This window comes from Corvus hawaiiensis, chromosome 3 (genome assembly GCF_020740725.1).
Source record: "Corvus hawaiiensis isolate bCorHaw1 chromosome 3, bCorHaw1.pri.cur, whole genome shotgun sequence".
In the NCBI taxonomy this organism is placed as follows: domain Eukaryota; kingdom Metazoa; phylum Chordata; class Aves; order Passeriformes; family Corvidae; genus Corvus; species Corvus hawaiiensis.
In genome coordinates this window covers 57,128,134-57,145,432 of record NC_063215.1, presented here as the reverse complement: position 1 = coordinate 57,145,432, position 17,299 = coordinate 57,128,134, and the positions used below count along the sequence as shown (strand labels likewise).

At 38.5% G+C, this 17,299-nt stretch overlaps 1 protein-coding gene across 2 annotated transcripts in view; it reads left to right on the top strand.

The window, feature by feature from the left end:
- MED23 (mediator complex subunit 23) overlaps positions 1-13,841 on the top strand; it is a 37,955-nt gene extending 24,114 nt beyond the window's left edge. For both annotated transcript variants that reach the window (XM_048297504.1, XM_048297503.1), the window contains 12 exons: positions 911-1,035; positions 1,520-1,725; positions 2,666-2,846; positions 4,359-4,529; positions 5,731-5,947; positions 6,780-7,016; positions 8,102-8,267; positions 9,200-9,272; positions 10,404-10,618; positions 11,148-11,268; positions 11,934-12,065; positions 12,726-13,841. In XM_048297504.1, the coding sequence (XP_048153461.1) occupies positions 911-1,035; positions 1,520-1,725; positions 2,666-2,846; positions 4,359-4,529; positions 5,731-5,947; positions 6,780-7,016; positions 8,102-8,267; positions 9,200-9,272; positions 10,404-10,618; positions 11,148-11,268; positions 11,934-12,065; positions 12,726-12,899 (2,018 nt within the window). In that variant the 3' untranslated portion in view covers positions 12,900-13,841. The remainder of the gene's footprint in view (positions 1-910; positions 1,036-1,519; positions 1,726-2,665; positions 2,847-4,358; positions 4,530-5,730; positions 5,948-6,779; positions 7,017-8,101; positions 8,268-9,199; positions 9,273-10,403; positions 10,619-11,147; positions 11,269-11,933; positions 12,066-12,725) is intronic.
- The last annotated feature ends 3,458 nt before the right edge of the window (positions 13,842-17,299 follow it).

The following is a 17,299-nucleotide window of genomic DNA, read 5'->3' as shown; positions in this document are numbered from 1 at the left end:
GGTTTGGAGTTTTTTAGTGTCTTATTTTGAGTTTCATTATTTTACATCTAAATGTTTGGATTGATTACTGATACATGCTATTTAAAAAAACAAACATGAAATATTCACAGCAACTGTGCTGCTCATTTGGAAGCCAGCCCCTGTACAGCTTGCATTTAAGAAAAAGTAGTCTGCATTTTGGGTTTCTTTTTTTGGGAAGAGAGAAGAGGAAGCTTTCAATGTGTCTTCTAATGTTCTAACAGTGTGCAGTTATGGGACATGGATCAAGTTTTTCTTAGCTTTGAGGGGGATGTTTTTTCTCTCCTTTTTTATGGTTTTAGTCTGCAGCCTCGCTGGAGTGTTTGAACAACTGATTCATAGAGACTGGTGGAGGTGATTTGAAAGGGAAAGGACTTCTTTGTGTTGGTTTCTTTTTTGTTTTTTTAGCCATTTCTCAACCTTTGATGAAATCAACCCAAGGATTGGGGGAATGAGGCTTCTGTTTCATATCTACAGCTTAATTGGGGGAGGTACTACTGAACAGCCTTTTTGAAGCTATTTTGAATATAAAATGGCATCTGGCAATTTCATCATCACTATCTTCCTCAAGATTTTTTTCTAAAAGTCTAATCAGTTAATTAGCAGAAGCTTGTTTTAGTGACATTACAGGAAATTAAATATAAAATGTTAAAATCCTGATTGCTTTATTTCTAGCTCAAAACTTACAAATAATTTCCTTATTGTTAATAACATAAAAAAGGTAATATCCAGCTTCTTCTGTAGAGAAATAAAGTCAAAGAAAGGGGCTGTGAGAACTCAGACAAAAAGGAAACTGTTGAACTAGAAAAGCCTGGATGCATATGATGACAAAAGGAATACCAATAAGAAATGGTTTTGTGTGAAATTCTAATACCATCAATCTGTTTTCTAGACTTTTTCACAGGCTCTGATTCAATTCAGGGAACTTGGTGCAAGGACATACTGCAGACTATCATGAGTTTCACTCCACATAACTGGGCATCACATACACTGAGCTGTTTTCCAGCTCCTCTGCAGGTAATAGTTTAAAACTGAAGATCTTAAAATTAGAAATACTGTGAATTTACTCTCTTAACAAGATCGTTTGCCTTTTGTGGGTTGGTGAGATTCTTCCCCTGTCTAGGGGAATTGATTTCAAGTCCCTAAAGAATGCAGCGTGATTATAACATTGCTATTTCTTTAGAAATGTGTCAGCTACATTCCCCTGGAGTATTCTAAGGCCAAGTGTGGTCAACTGATACTTCTCGTGAAAGGTCAGTCAGATGGTTGAAAAATGAAAAAGTAAAAAGTTGGAAAAGCCATTTTTTCTTGTGGCAATTTGTCATGTGATTTTGTTAGTGACAAAACAGTCACTGTGGTATCACGGTGAAATAACAGCCCTCCTTAGGAGGTTGTATTGTACAAGAAAGTAGGAACACATACAATGCTAAGTCAGGCAAAATTTCCCTGTTCAAATGTTTTACTGTAGGCTCTCAGTCACAGCAAAGCCTCCTTTTTTCAGGTGTTCTTCAAGCAGAACAATGTGCCCCAGGAAAGCCGTTTTAACCTGAAGAAGAATGTAGAGGAAGAATACCGGAAGTGGAAGTCAATGACCAGTGAGAATGAAATAATCACACACTTCTCTGCGCAAGGTTCATCCCCACTTTTCCTTTGTCTCCTCTGGAAGATGTTGTTAGACACTGATCACATTAATCAAATTGGTTACAGGTGAGCTTAAAAATGTGCTAATTTAAAGTTATTACAGCAGCATTCTCGGTTCTGAGGATATAGGTCTTGTGGATTAACAGCTTGTTCTTTTAATTAATCCAAAGCATGCACAGCATGGAAAAAGAGAGTGAAGATAGGTAGTAGCCAGCATGCCATGATACTTGTGTAGGGTTTCAGATTGGTTCCACCATGCAGTGGTCCACAGTGCATGTTTTACCTGATGAGAAACAAGGATGTGAGGTGTTTGAATTAAGCAGTTTACTTGTAATAGCAGTGTTTCAGGCAATCTGAAAGAGTAAACAGAAAATCTGAAGCATTCATTTACTTAGCCTTTATGCATGAATAAAGGCCAAACATTTCTTTAAAAAACAAATGTTGGATTCAGATGAAAATTCATTACAGAAGTAGTAATCACCTGACTTTTAAGATTTGTTCCTAGTAGAAATAGCATTAGTTCCAGCTGTGAAAAATATATTTATTTCTTTTCAGTCCTTCCTAGGTCTGCTGAAACAGTATTTATGGTAGCATGTGTTACTCTTGTGTGCAATGAGGAAATAGTTTATAATGCTATGGCTGTATTAAAGTGCATAGCATAGGAAATAAAAGTTGAGTTGCAGAAGGTTGTCCTCAGAGGTATATAACTACAGTTACATAAGTAAAGCATGGGTTCTGGGCAGAATACTACAGATGAAATTGGTGAACTTGAAGCATTTCTCCTGATTAGTATTTGGACATAGGAATTCACTTGCTCTGAAGTTGGGTTTTTTGCTTTGCTTTGGCATTTCCTTCAGTTAATTTAATAAAAGGGAGGAAATTTTGTCCTTTTTTTTGTTTAAGACAGTTGTGTTAAAACCTGTTAAGTCATATCAAATAGACCAGTTATAAATGTATTAGGAACTGTAACAATTTCTTGTTGCCTTTTTTTTTTCTTCCCTGGTAGAGTGTTAGAAAGAATTGGGGCCAGAGCTCTGGTGGCACATGTCAGGACATTTGCAGATTTCTTGGTGTATGAATTCTCTACATCTGCAGGAGGACAGCAGCTCAATAAATGTATTGAGATTCTCAATGACATGGTGTGGAAATACAATATTGTAACACTGGATAGGTTAATCCTCTGTTTGGTAAGTATCACTTCAGAAGATAAGATGGCAGTTCATGCAGTCTGCTTTCTGACTCATTTTTTAGGAGCAATCTTTTTAAAATGGATTGTTCTTAAATAGTGACTATTTGCTAAGTCAATAATCGAGTAAAATAAAGAGATTACTTCTTTAAGCAACATAAAATTCCAACTCTTACAGTTCTCTGAGTCTTCAGGGAAGCATTTCTTCGTTATTTAATGGCAACCATTGAACTGGTATTATTAAATGTTGTGATTAGTGGTTTGGGTCTCTGACCTCAGAGCTGTGCAGTTGTTTAGGCTCCTCAGAGGGACCTGGACAGGCTGGATCAGTGGGCTGAGGCTGCTTGTCTGAAATTCAACAAGGCCAAGTGCCGGGTTCTGCACTTGAGTCACAACAGTGCCACGCAGTGCTACAGGCTGGCCACTTCTGGGCCCCTTACTACAAGACAGACATTGAGCATGGCCAGAGAAGGGCAGTGGAGCTGGTGAAGGGTCTGTGAGTAGCAGCTGAGGGAGGTGGGGTTGTTTAACCTGGAGAAAAGGAGGCTCAGGGGAGACCTTATCACTCACTACAGCTACCTGAAAGGAGGGTGTAGCCAGGTGGGGGTCGGCCTCTTCTTCCATAAGAAGTGACAGGCGATAGAACAAGAGGAAACAGCATCAAGTTGTGCTGGATTGGATATTAAGAAAAATATCTCCACTGAAAGAGTTGTCAAGTGTTGGGACAGGCTGCCCAGGGATGTGGTTGAGTTACCATCCCTGGAGGTATTTAAAAGATGTGTAGGTGCAGCGCTTCAGGACATGGTTTAGTGGCAGTGCTCAATTAATGGTTGGACTCAATGATCTTAAAGGTCTTTTCTACCGTAAATGATTCTATGGTTGTGCGATTCCTGCAGCCTTAGAAGGTAGAAGGGAAATGGCATGCTATGATTCAAGCATACGGAAAATCTTGTACCCATTACAGTATGCTTTCTTTGCTTAGAAATCAGCCTGTTTCATCATAATAGTAAGACAGAAATGGCATTCTCTTGCTTTTCGTGTTATCCTATAAAATAAAGCAGTATTCACCTAGAGAGAACTACATTTGCATTCAACAGTTGTCCTTTATATATAATTTTAAATCTCATCTTAATGTAAAGCTGGTTGTTTGAATTCTAATTTGGTTTTCAGACTGAAGTTCAATCATGTCAGAGTGGCCAGAGGTTAAAAGCAATCTTAATTTCATTGTCACTAATTTATTATTTTCAATAAGACAACTGACAGATAAAAGAGAGGTAGAATTTGTGGAGAAAGTGCTGTCACTGGGGATTTTGTAAGACCTTCTGCCCATGGAATAAAGAACGGGATAGGGATTGAATCTGCCTCTTTTTCATGTCTTCACTTGAAAAATAGAGTTGAAAGACCATATATTCATTGGGAATTTGTGTGCAGATGTAGCGAATTTGGCTGCCATGTTTTAGAGCAGACAGCAGTGTCAAGTGTGATTTCATGTATCTGATCTATTTTGTTTAAGGCTATGCGTAGTCATGAAGGAAATGAAGCTCAAGTTTGTTACTTCATAATCCAATTACTCTTACTGAAGCCTAATGATTTCAGAAACAGAGTGAGTGATTTTGTGAAGGAGAATTCTCCCGAACACTGGCTGCAGAATGACTGGCATACAAAGCATATGAGTTACCACAAGGTATCACAGCTAATAACATTCTTTTATTGTAGTAATTTCTGTGGAATTGATACCAGCCATCATTTACAGGACAGATTTATCAATTTTTGGACTTGCCTAATAAGCTGTAATTTGTTTAGGCTAGTACGTAATAACTTTGAAGTTATAATGCAGTAATATTCAAAGATAGAAGCAGCTTAAGAATTTGGTGGATGTTCATTCTTGCTCATCTAAATAAAATAATTTTAAAATCTTGGTTTTACTGAAATTCATTTAGAGCACAGTTTTTGTGTGTCAAGGAGAAGGTATTTCTTTCTGGTGTTTTATGACTATACCAACAGTTAAACCTACATTTTCTTCTAATTATTAAAACTTCTTCCATCTTCTGTGTGGCAAGAACATGATAGCCTGATATTTAAGAGAAGAGAATTGCTGAGATTTTAATGCTCCTGTAAGCATACTGGTATCTGCTGGCTAGAAAGGGATGTGCCAATGAGCTGTTCTGTCAAAAAATAAACACTGAGGTGGAACAGATACAAGCAAACTCTCATGTAGCTCAGTACATGCCATCTAGTTTGATCCAGGAGCTGTTTGGTCTATATTAGCCCTCTGACTTGGCTGTGCAGTGTTTTGACAGTGCCTAAAAGTGTAAGGGTAGCAGGGAAGCAAATTAGCCTGGAAATGCTCTGACATGGCTGCACAGTCACGAGACCCAGCCTGGCATATAGAAAGTTCAGTCACAGGTAAAACAAGCTCAACCCTCAGCAGTACCCATCTGTTATTTGAATACACTACAGTTCTTTCCCAGGGAATTATTTCATTCAATTATTTCTAGTGTTCCAATTCAGTATATGATGCAGAAACTTCCAGTAGTGCTGATTTCCCCTAGGTTTTCTCTTCAAGTACACGACAAAGGACACTTCAGTGCTGGCTGCTTTCAGCTTTGCTTTGGGATTCTTAATGTTCTGCTATGCCCATTTTGAGTGGCGGTGAAACTTTGTTCTGGGGCTTTCTTTAAGATGTTATCTACTATTCTAATATAGCCAGTTTAAGTCAGAGTTCAATTTTCTTCAGTAAGCTCTACAGTGAAATCATCTCACTGAATTCAAATGTGATAAAGAGGGTTATGAAGTGTCTTTTTAAAGCAATGTAGATGCTGAATGTTTAACCCATTGCTTATAAAGAAAGAGATTTTGATTTTGTTGGATTTCTTTCCCTCCAGAAATACCCTGAAAAGCTGTATTTTGAAGGCTTGGCAGAGCAAGTGAATCCCCCAGTTCAGATCCAGCCCCAGTACTTACCAATTTATTTTGGAAATGTATGCCTGCGCTTTCTGCCAGTGTTTGACATTGTAATTCACAGATTTCTGGAATTGCTTCCAGTGTCCAAATCACTAGAAACTTTATTGGATCATCTGGGAGGTTTATACAAATTCCACGGTAAGTTAACCGTGAATACAGACGGATATATTCCTGTTGTGATCATTCTGTCCTCTTCACCTCTTTCATTCATAATGTTCATGTCTTAGCACAGCAGTGCTTTATTCCTTTCCTATTCTCTAAGCCCCGTGTACATTTACACAGAGAAGTGCATTTCCTGTTTAGTGAATTTCAGCTTACTAACAGTGAACTTGCTTTTATTCGGCTATCTCTTGTTAATTCATGCTTCCTTCACACTTTTCCCTTCCATTCCCTTCTAGTAGTAAATACTTGGACCCCTCTGTCCTAACAAACTTTCTATTACCAAGACTGAAACAATTGAAAAGCTGTTCCTCTCTCTATCCTTACTTAAGATTCAAATAGTTTGACCTGATACTTGAATACTTTTAGAAATGCACTTTTATAATAATTTTTTTTAAATAGGTGTCATTGCTGTGTTATGCTCAGACAATTTACAGTAATCTTTTTTACTGTAACTTCGTACCTGGATTCTTCTTACTTAATACCTTCTATATGAAGAGATGATTTAGTCAGTTTACTTACAAATACATTAATATTATCATTAAGGTGTGAACTGTTAGTAATACTGACCTTCCTTTTTCCACTTCTTTTGTTCTGCATACGCACTAAAGTATGTACAAGACAAAGGAAAATCAGTTTTGTAGAGTACATTGAAGTAAAGAACATGAATCAATTCCATAAGTGCTGTTTTTAAATACATGCAACTTAGTCTTGCAGAGCTCTTGATTTCAGTTTTGTTTCCTACCAAAAACATAGAAGTGATGCTGGAAGTTATTTCTGGGTTTTGTTGTTTTCCTTTCCTCCTTGGCAGACCGACCAGTGACCTACCTGTACAACACTCTTCACTATTACGAGGGGCATCTCAGAGAGCGCACAAACCTCAAGAGAAAACTCGTTCATGCCATAATTGGCTCTCTCAAAGATAATCGTCCACTCGGCTGGTGTCTGAGTGATACTTACCTCAAATGTGCCATGAATCCCCGAGAAGAGAACCCATGGGTTCCTGATGATGCTTACTATTGCAAGCTCATTGGAAGACTGGTAGACAATATCCTTGTAAAAGCTTGCTTAAGTAAGCTGTGACAATGTCTTACAGCTTCATTTCATCAAAATATGAAGTTCAATTTCTTTATTATTCTAGAGAGGGGCTGTGCTGCCCGAGTAGATGCCTTAAAAGATACGGTGAAAATGAAATTCAGCTGTATAAATATTTCACTGTAGAAGCATCACTTAGAAATACAGTTACTTGTGTTTATGCTTTCTGAATTGGATTCTGATCATCCAAAAAAATAAGCTTGATGCAAAGTGTGAGTATTTAAAAATTTTTTCGAAAATGAGATTACTGTTCTGTAATGCCAACCATTAAGCATTACTGAGAATAATATTGGGAGCAGTGCCACATTTAAGATGTGGGAATAGCTGGCAAACTAGAGAATAGGAATCTCCTTGGATTTTGGCTTCTTTCTGAAGCAGCTTTACACGAGTAGACCAATTTTCAGGATGTTAAAAGTTCTTCCACTCCTTTTCCTGAACTTCCCTTTGTTTAATGTGTAACTTGAAAGAAGTTTATTGGGTGTGAAAGCTAAAATTATATAAGCCCCTGCTTTTATGCAAATGTTAACTCTGGAGACCTTTTCTGTATGTATTTCAAATAAGTTAGTCTTGTTTGGGAAAATGAAATATTTTCAGAGACTAAGCAGGTGTTCCTTTTGCATAAACTGTCACCCTAGAAGTCTGCTAGAAGATCTTACAGAGAGGCAAATTAATGGTTTCTGAATATACAAGTAGAAAATTCCTGTTATTTACATTTTCTCATCTTGGAAGCAGACAGTGAATGAGATGGTTGGTGTTGTTTTTTCCACCTCCTAATCAGGGAAGTTTATCCTTTGCATGGTCTTGTGTGTGTAATATATTTATAGCTATGTATTCCCACAGTCCTTCAATGACTGAGTGTCAGCATCTTATATTCATACTTTTTTTTCATGTCTTTTTTTAATGAAATGTGGTTGTTCTACTTGTTTTCAATACCTTTCAATTCAATTTAGTATGTGGTTTATGCATCCGTTTTCAATCACTGTGCTGCTTATACTTGTCTGTGTTGGGGCAGCTTTTTTTTCCCTTAACCATTGCCACCTATGGCAGGCAAATCACCTGGTCCATTTCCAAATTGTGACTGGAGGTTCAATGAGTTTCCTAACCCAGCTGCACATGCCCTGCATGTTACCTGTGTTGAGCTCATGGCTCTGGCTGTTCCAGGGAAGGAGGTGGGCAATGCTCTGCTGAATGTTGTGCTGAAAAGGTATGTTGGCTTTCTGAAATGTTTTTTTGCAATATATCATACATAATTAAGAGATTGCTAAAGTAGTCTGTGATACTAATTTTCCAATTTTTAAAAAAATTAAAATATATATAGGTAATGTTTTATATATAAGGTATTTTTGGATGACAAGGTGACAGGGATCAAGCAGAGAAATCACGTTGGACTACTGTGGTGTAGTGGATTGTGTGCTTCAGGAGCGGTCAACTTGGCATCATGCCCATAAAAGTTAGAGGGAAGATCTCACACAGGCAAAGATCTTATCTTTTGGGTTCAGCAAGAAAGCCTGGAGAAAGCCTGTTGTTCTTTGAGGCGTGCTGAGAGAAGGACATCTCATCAGTTGATGTCACAGCATCTTTGAGTGCCAAGAAAGGGATAGGAGTCATTGGCAGGACTGAATCTTCCCAATGCTGATGCAGATCAGAGGTACTTTGAAACAGTGGTGTGCCAAGGGTGACCTTTTGTCACGATGCGTTAAATTTGACCTATACCACTGAAAAAAACTGCAGTGGGAGACAGGACCTGATATTCTTGTACTGAGCAATGACAAACTGGAATTACTCAGTTTTAGCCTCCTTCAGCTTAGTAATACATTATTGTTAGCTCTGTTAGGGGAATATGCAGGGAAGGGGTCAATAAAGGGACAAACAACCCTTAAGCACTAAAGCTTAAGGAAAAAAGTTTGAAGCCTTTGAAGAATACCTGCTACTAATGCGGAACACGCCCGAATAAAGTTTTGCATGCAACATCCCAGTAGCATTTATACAATCTTTTGGCTCTTCTAAATACCTGTATGTGTTTTTGTAGTTCTCTCAATGTTCTTGCCCTAAGTACACCTGGTCTGTAGATGCACAAGAAGCACAAATTGCAGTTGTGTATTTCAGAGCCTTAGTTTTCTTTTTCTTTGTCTCTAGTCAGCCCCTGGTGCCAAGAGAGAACATCACAGCTTGGATGAATGCGATTGGACTGATTATCACAGCCTTACCAGTGAGTCAATATGTTGTATTTTAAAATACAAAACTTAATCTTCCATGAAAGATTTATCATCTTTCTAGTGTACATTGTAAAAACTTAGAGCCAACATCTGTAGATTCCACAGCAAGCTATTCAGAAGGCTGTGTGCATGTTTGAGAAAAATCTACTCCTCCAGCATGGAAAAATTGACCATGTGTTTTGTTTTTCTATTATGTTTTGAGGCTAGGATGAAAAGAAGTAAATCACTCCTGTTCAAACATATAGTTAAATGCCATGTGTGTAGTACTGAGAACTGGAGCTATGTAATAGGAAGATCTATAAGGGTTCTCATGCAAAGTTTTTTTTTTTGATTAATGCTTGCACTTTTACATCCTATAGTTCTTAAACCATGTAAATGAGATGTGGCTAAGATTGCAAAAGGAAATGTGTGCAGTACTGCAGCTTGTGTATCAGTAGAAACTTTGATTTTCTGAATATCGTGACTCTTGGTACCTGACAAAGACTGCCTGAGTAATTTCCATTTTGCCATGTTGCTTATATGTGTCACAGCTGTCTTTCCTTTGTGACCTCTCTTCTCCAATAAAATGGTTCCTCTTCTTGGAGGGAAGACAACATGGATTTAATCCTCATTATTTTTATAATGGTTCTTATTCTTCATGTTCTCCCTCCTTGCATCTTCATGTATATTCTTTGCCTTTTGTACCTTTTTTTATTTCCTGTTTCCATCTTGGTTTTTTGGTCTGTTTGTGCCTGCACTTGGAAGACTAGAAAATTCTCAGACCTCTTCCACTAAGGCTTTTTGCCTTGTCTTTGCTTCTTTTAGAAACCTTTATATTAGGTGATTAAATAATTAAATTTGTGAGATATGTCTTGATAATGCCACACCCTTGAGTGTGCCATACCCACTAACATGGATGCTTTCTGTGTGGCATGTCTTAAATTTTCATCTTCATCAGACATGGTTATAAACTACCATGTCATTTATAACAGTTTTATATATACCTATGTATATATTTTTATATACACATTTTAGAAATGCAATAGTAGTAGAAAGAGCTGAGGAAGCATTGTCTTAGGTGATGTTCTTTTTATAAACAATTCTGACTTTTTGGGGTTTTGTTTGTTTGTTTTCTTTTCCCCCAGGAGCCATACTGGATTGTTCTCCATGATTGCATTGTGAATGTCATCAACAGTCCCAGCTTGACATCAGAGACAGAGTGGGTTGGTTACCCATTCCAGCTATTTGACTTCACAGCATGTCACCAGTCTTACTCCGAGATGAGTTGTAGCTACACTTTGGCTTTGGCACATGCAGTCTGGCATCATTCCAGCATTGGACAGCTTTCTCTCATTCCTAAGTAGGTGTAATGATACTTGATAATGTAATTTGTCTTTTAAATTCCATACATACTGTAGATAACAAAGCTCCACCTATAGCACTTACACCAGCAAATAAGTATGTACAGGGGAGCTCCAAAATTTGCCAGATGGATCACAAGGTTTTTTCCAGCTCCCTTGTCCACTGACATAACTCTTGTTGTCTGTGGGCTTTAGGGCTGTCACGTGGTGAGACTGCCTTTAATAATCCTTTTTTAATCTTGATTAGCTTTTATGCTTTTATAAATTTGAATTTTTCTTAAAGCATGGACTGTAGCATGTTCCTAAAGCATCAAGTGTAACAGTAAATATTATTCTAAATTCTAGAGCTGCCCTGAAATAATATTTGAAATAGTTCATATTTGCAGAGGCACACTGTTTTTTTAAAATAAAGGTCTGAATCTGTGAGAGAGAATGTGATGTTTTGGCTAGAGCTTGGTACAGGTGAAAGAAATGAAAAACCCCTAATAACCAAACAGTTGATGTAGTAAATGTCTTGACATACTGCAGGTTTCTCACAGAAGCGTTGATACCCATAGTGAAAACAGAGTTCCAGTTGCTCTATGTTTACCACCTCGTGGGCCCTTTCCTGCAACGGTTCCAGCAGGAGAGGACACGGTGCATGATAGAGGTAAAGTCTGCTTTATACTGTATAGATTATTTTACCTTTGCAATTATCTTATGAAGCAGAAAGGGATAGAAATCTTTAATAAATATTCAGAATTAAATTCTATACAAATTAAGCAGTAATTGCAAGGATCTGAATTGCTGAGTGGGTATTCAGTTTACCCCATTAACTGAAATCTTGTTGGATAAAACACCTAGTACACTTTTTTTAAGCAAGAAAAGAAATAAAACCCCAGAAATATCAAGCAATAGATGCTTTCTTTGGCTCTTAAACTACTTGCAAAATATACATCAAACTTACTGCCTGGAAGGGAGTATGCAAGAGGTGAATTGTGAGGATGGAGAATATAAGCTGTTTCTTACATGCATGTCAGTTGATAAGAGTAGGGGAGGAAAAAAGAGATGGAGCTGGCCAGTAGGCAGATGAGCTGAAAAATGTCAGATAGTACAGACCCTGCTACAAAGAAGAGCTTAACTTGGGAATCATTTAGTTCAGCATAATGGAATGACTTAGATGTGTCCATTTGTCCCTGTAAGAAAACAAATTGTTAGAAATCACAGCTACTTAAAAAGCAGTACATATTTATTATATTATTTAACAATATTTCTAATCTAAAGCATTTTAAAACCTGTTTTCATTTGGGCTGCTCTTTGTGTCCATGGAAACAGATTGGAGTGGCATTTTATGAAATGCTCCTGAATGCAGACCGGTACAGCTCCCACCTGAACTACATGGATCCCATATGTGATTTCTTGTATCATATGAAATATATGTTTACAGGTGACAGTGTGAAAGACCAAGTAAGTAAACATTAGATATTGATACTTCAGTTTTTCTTCCCATATAGTAATTTAATCTTTTTGTGAACCATTTTTCATAAGTAGCAGTACAACAAATTGGCTAACAGTTGATTAGTCCCTATATACAAATTAGGAAGTTGGTGCACTTCTACACATTTAAAAGCTTCAGATGGAGTAGTCTAGGTATCTCAGATTGCAAGATTAATTTATGTAGTCTAAAATTTAAGATACAGCTTCAGGGTGCTTTAAATACTATTACTAGAGCTATCACTAGAAATAAAGCTATTGAATGTTTCATAACAGTCTGTTTCTCTAAAGTTTTACTTATTTTCTGATTCATTAGTGTAACTTGACCTGTGACAAAGGTCAAAGGAAGATTTCTTTCATGTTCAATGAAAAATTACTCACCCAATTTATCTCTCGTTTATAACAGTATGCCCTTTAAAAAGTGTCAGTTGTGTGACCTGTTTTACAAAGCTTTGGTGCACAACTCTTACAACAGGGACAGTTTTTTAAGATTGGTTATCAGAAGAGGTCCAAAAGTTAGTATTTTTAATAAAAATTTTTCCATTCATTGTTGTGCTAATGTGATGTTTGTGAACAGTCTGTAAAAATACTCCTGTTCTTTACTGAATGCATTTTTTTCTTTTTTTAAAACAGGTTGAGAAGATAATTTGTAATCTAAGGCCAGCTTTGAAACTTCGGCTGCGCTTTATAACACACATCAGCAAAATGGAGCCGGCTGCTGTTTCTCAGCAGCCCCTCAGCAATGGGTCCCCAGCACAGCAGCCCAGCCAAGTGCCCGTCAACGTGGCTTTGCCAGTAACCCAGTGAAATGAAGTGCTGGGCTGACCTTGGTGTGAAGGCTTCCTCCTGTTACTGACCAAGGTGAAGCAGCATCTGATCTGAAATCTGGGATGCTTTATAAAAGGGCAGAGAACCACATACAGACTTCTGCTTTGATTTGTTTTGCATCATGAAGCTGCCCAGCTCTGTGCATGCTGGTCGTCTTAGCTATTTGTACTAGACACTAGATGAGGGATATGTTGCCTTTCTCTGAAAGCACTGAGTAAAGGTCCTCTGCAAGCAAATACGTGGATTTCTGAAGAGTGTACCATATTCTGCTCCCTATCCTGGGTTGAGTCATCTGGATTTTTCCTTTTTTCTGCCTGTGGTATGAAAGGACTCTCAGTGTGTGTGTAAAATGGCCTCTTAAAATTTGGGTTTGCCTTATGAAAAATTTATATTTTTTCATCCAACAGAAGAACTTAAATTCTTTTTGTCTTTTGGGCAGACAGTTTAAGCCCTTATACAGAAATGCTCCTACACAGAGAGATTGCATCAATTTTATTGAGTTAATTATGACATCTTTCCAAAGACTAAGAATGAACCTTTGAAAATATTTGTAAATTTTGTGTGTACAGATTTCATTAAACACACCTCAATGGGTTTGATGTTGTGTCAGTTACTAGACTGCTGGATTACACTCTGGAGGCTGTCTCCAGTGAATCTGTTGGAAGTCTGCATATTCTCTTCAAGCTGTGCTGGTTCATGTTTGATCTTTCCCACTTGGGAAGTGATGTAGTTTTTATTAAGTCAATCACACGAATTTTAGTGATCTTACTATATTTTGGATTTGTATAATATTCTGCCTCAAGGTTTATGTACTAGTTCAGCAGATTTTGATAAGAGAATTGAAAGGCTCAATGTTTTGTAAATACTCATCTTTTTGGACAATTTTTTCATTAAAAAACCCCCACACTTTAAGAAACTGCATTAGTATTTTTAAGTTGTTTTTTTTTCCATAACCATTACTTCTAAAAATAAGGATTGACCATAGCAAGGATACTTCCATGTCCCAAGTTTTCTATCAGCCTTACATTAATGACAGTTTTAACATGTTACAGATAGAGTACAGATTAGTAAACTCAGGTCTGATTTATATATCTCTAAAAATTTAGCAGTTATGGAAAGAAGTTGCTGGCTCAGTGGGTTGAAGTTGTTTAGTCTGCTTTTTTGCTGTTCTTGTACTGGGATCCTAAATTCTGCCAAGTGTAATCTGAGTAACAGAACTGTGAGTGCTCTTTGATGAACTTGTAGTCTGACAGAAAATCCCATTTGTCTATTTATGCTGGTAGCCGGTCACAGGTGGTGTTCCCCAGGGCTCAGTGCTGGGGCCAGTCCTGCTTAATGTCTGTGTCAGTCATCTGGACAAAGGGATTGAGGCCACCCTCAGTCAGGTCACAGATCACAGGGGGGAGGCCACACTCACTCAAGGGGAAGTGTTTACCTTCTGGAGGGCAGGAAGGCTCTTCAGGGGGATCTGGACAGGCTGGATCCATGGTCTGAAGCCAACTGTATGAGGTTTAGGAGGGCCAGGTGCCACGTCCTGCACTTGGGTCACAACAACCCCTGGCAGTGCTGGGGGCAGAGGGGCTGGAAAGCTGCTCTGCTGAAAAGGACCTGGGGATGCTGGTGACAACAGCTGAACATGACCCATCAGTGTGGCCAAGGAGGCCAATGGCATGCTGGCCTGGATCAGGAATAGTATGGCCTGCAGGACTTGGTGGGATAGTATGGGATACTACTGTGCCAGCAGTACTCAGCACTGGTGAGACCACACCTCAAACCCTGTGTTTGGTTCTGGGCCCCTCACTACCTGACAGAGATTGAGGTGCTGGAGCATGTCCAGAGAAGAGCAACAGAGCTGGGGAAAGGTCTGGAGTCTTACAAAGAGCAGCTGAGGGAGCTGGGGTTGTTAACTTGGACAAGAGGAGGCTCAGGGGAGACCTCATTGCTCTGTACAACTGCCTGAAAGGAGGTAGCGTGGTGAGGGTCAGTCTTTTCTCCCAAGTAACAAGTGACAGGACAAGAGGAGATGGCCTCAAGTTGTAGCAGGAGAGGTTTAGATTTGGTATCAGGAAAAATTCCTTTGCTGGAGAGTAGTTCATGCATTGAAATACACTGCTTAAGTAGGATCACCATCACTGAAGTGTTCAATAAGCATATGGATGTGGCACTTGGGGATGTGATTTAATGGTGAACACAGGGGTGCTTAGTCAAAGGTTGGACTTGATGATCTTAAAGATCTTTTCACCCCTTAGTAATTTTATGATTCTGTGTTTTTAAACATCTTGTATTCCATTCCAGAGTCAAGTCACTCTAGTGCCACTGGGCTTGGTTTTGATAACAAGACAAACAATAGTGGGTCAAATAGTTGGTCCCCAAAAATCCAGTGAACTGTTCTGTACAGGCCTTCCCATAGGCTTTCTGGGAAGACCCAAGAAGCAAAATTCTGGTTGTGGGTTTGCAGACTTTTGTTGGCAGTGAGACTTCTCTTCCTAAGCACTTCTGGAGCACATAAATAGGAAAGCCTGTAAAAAGAGTGTGTTTTGTGGCTGTTCTGCCTGCATGTTCTAACTGAGCATCTTTCTGAATTGTCTTATTTCATATTGAAATAGTTTTGGTGCTTTATGTGACACCTGGAGTGTCCCTTTTAATATTTAAACCAGCACCTGTTTTCAGTCACAGGGATTCCAGAGGGAGTATTGAGGAAATTGGGTAGCTGTCATCAGCAGCAAATCCTGAGAGTTGTTGAAATTCTTTAAAGCTCCCTCACTGTGCTCTGTGTCTTTGCCACGTGTGCAGTTAGGTTAAGCTGACTGTGGAACACTGGTCTGGCACTATTGGGGTGGGATTTGCCTCAGCTGAACTGACACTGGCAAATCACTGAAAAACCTGTATTTCATCAATAGTGGACTCAATCTGAGCTTTTGTCCCACAGCTTAAAGGCTGTGCATCCCACTAACAGTGCTGTGAATTGGGACCCTTGCTCACCTAGTAGGATTAGGGATTTACATGTTCTATATGTTGTAAAATGCAAAGGAAGGCCATCTGTTCTCCTAGCACGCACGCTCTTTCTCTGCAAAACTCACCAAGTTTCTGAAGTTGCTAACCCTCACTAGTTGGAATAATATCTCTTCTGCAATCATCTACATTTGCATTTTCAGCAACAGTAGTGGTCTAAAAATCAATTCTTACTGGTGCTTGCTTTGAGTTAAACATCTTGTCCTTTAAAATCCAGCTAACCGAATTCCCTTTCTAAAGTGCTAGCACACCAAGACAAAATTTTAGTGTAATTTCAGACATATGTTTGTTATTGATTATGGCTGTCATATGGCTGGGTTTTGAAATTCAAAATATGTCAGTCAAAATCTGTCAGTCTGCTGGAACTCAAAGTGGTTGAAAGTAGTGAGGAGTAACATTAGTCTGAGGTTTGGGGTTTGACTTACAGTTTTTGTTTTGTATTCCAAATTGCAGGTAGCCACTATTGGAGAGACACAGTAGTACCAGGCTTCTTCCATCTCAGATCTGACTCTCACAGAGCGTATTGATTAAGTAGGACTTGAAAGTCTATTATAATGTGACTGGCTGAGTCAACAGATTCCTAAACCTAAAAAAACCCCAACAAAATTAGTCAGGAAAAATTTGAATTCCCTTTTTAGCCACCAGAGGGAGATTTCTTCAAAAAATATAATCTGGTCTTCAGTTGTTTCTGAGTATAATGCAACATTCTGAACACTCAGATCGTCATTGGATCTACCAACATTTTTATCCAAGATTTGACAACATAGAGGCCACATTACACCGTTGTCCTTGATGTTTGAAATATGTTTTATTTATCTTCCTCAAAGGCTTGCTGGAGGACCCCAGAGAGCTATGGGATTTGCAAAATCTTCCAAACAAATACAAAGATTTTTAGTCTTTCAGAATTGTCTCAGATTATTTTTTTTTTATAAAAACCATTCACTTGATTCATGCAACAGATACCAGAGTTGATGACAGATTTTTGTACTTGATTACCTAAAAAAAAAAAGCAGTAGATAAAACCATGTATTTGAGTTTGATTTTTAGCATGAAGGCTTTTTAGGACATAAATGGATACCTGTGGCTTGGCAGGCTGTACCTGAAATCATGCAGCCTTTTCTGAAGGTGGACCTAACGAGGGCAATATCTCTGTAACTCTTAAAGGTGGTGAATATTTTTGGCTTTCCCTGTGCCTTTGTTCCTTCAGCAAATATGAGCATAGTAGGGATTCTTTTTCTGGTTCAGGATCCAGAAAGCCAACATGGCGAGGTTCCCATCCAACCCCCCTATTTATTCACTTGTGCACCTGCTGTTAGCCATGATCAGAGAGATATCACTGTGCTTCTCCATCCATTCTTATCATTTCA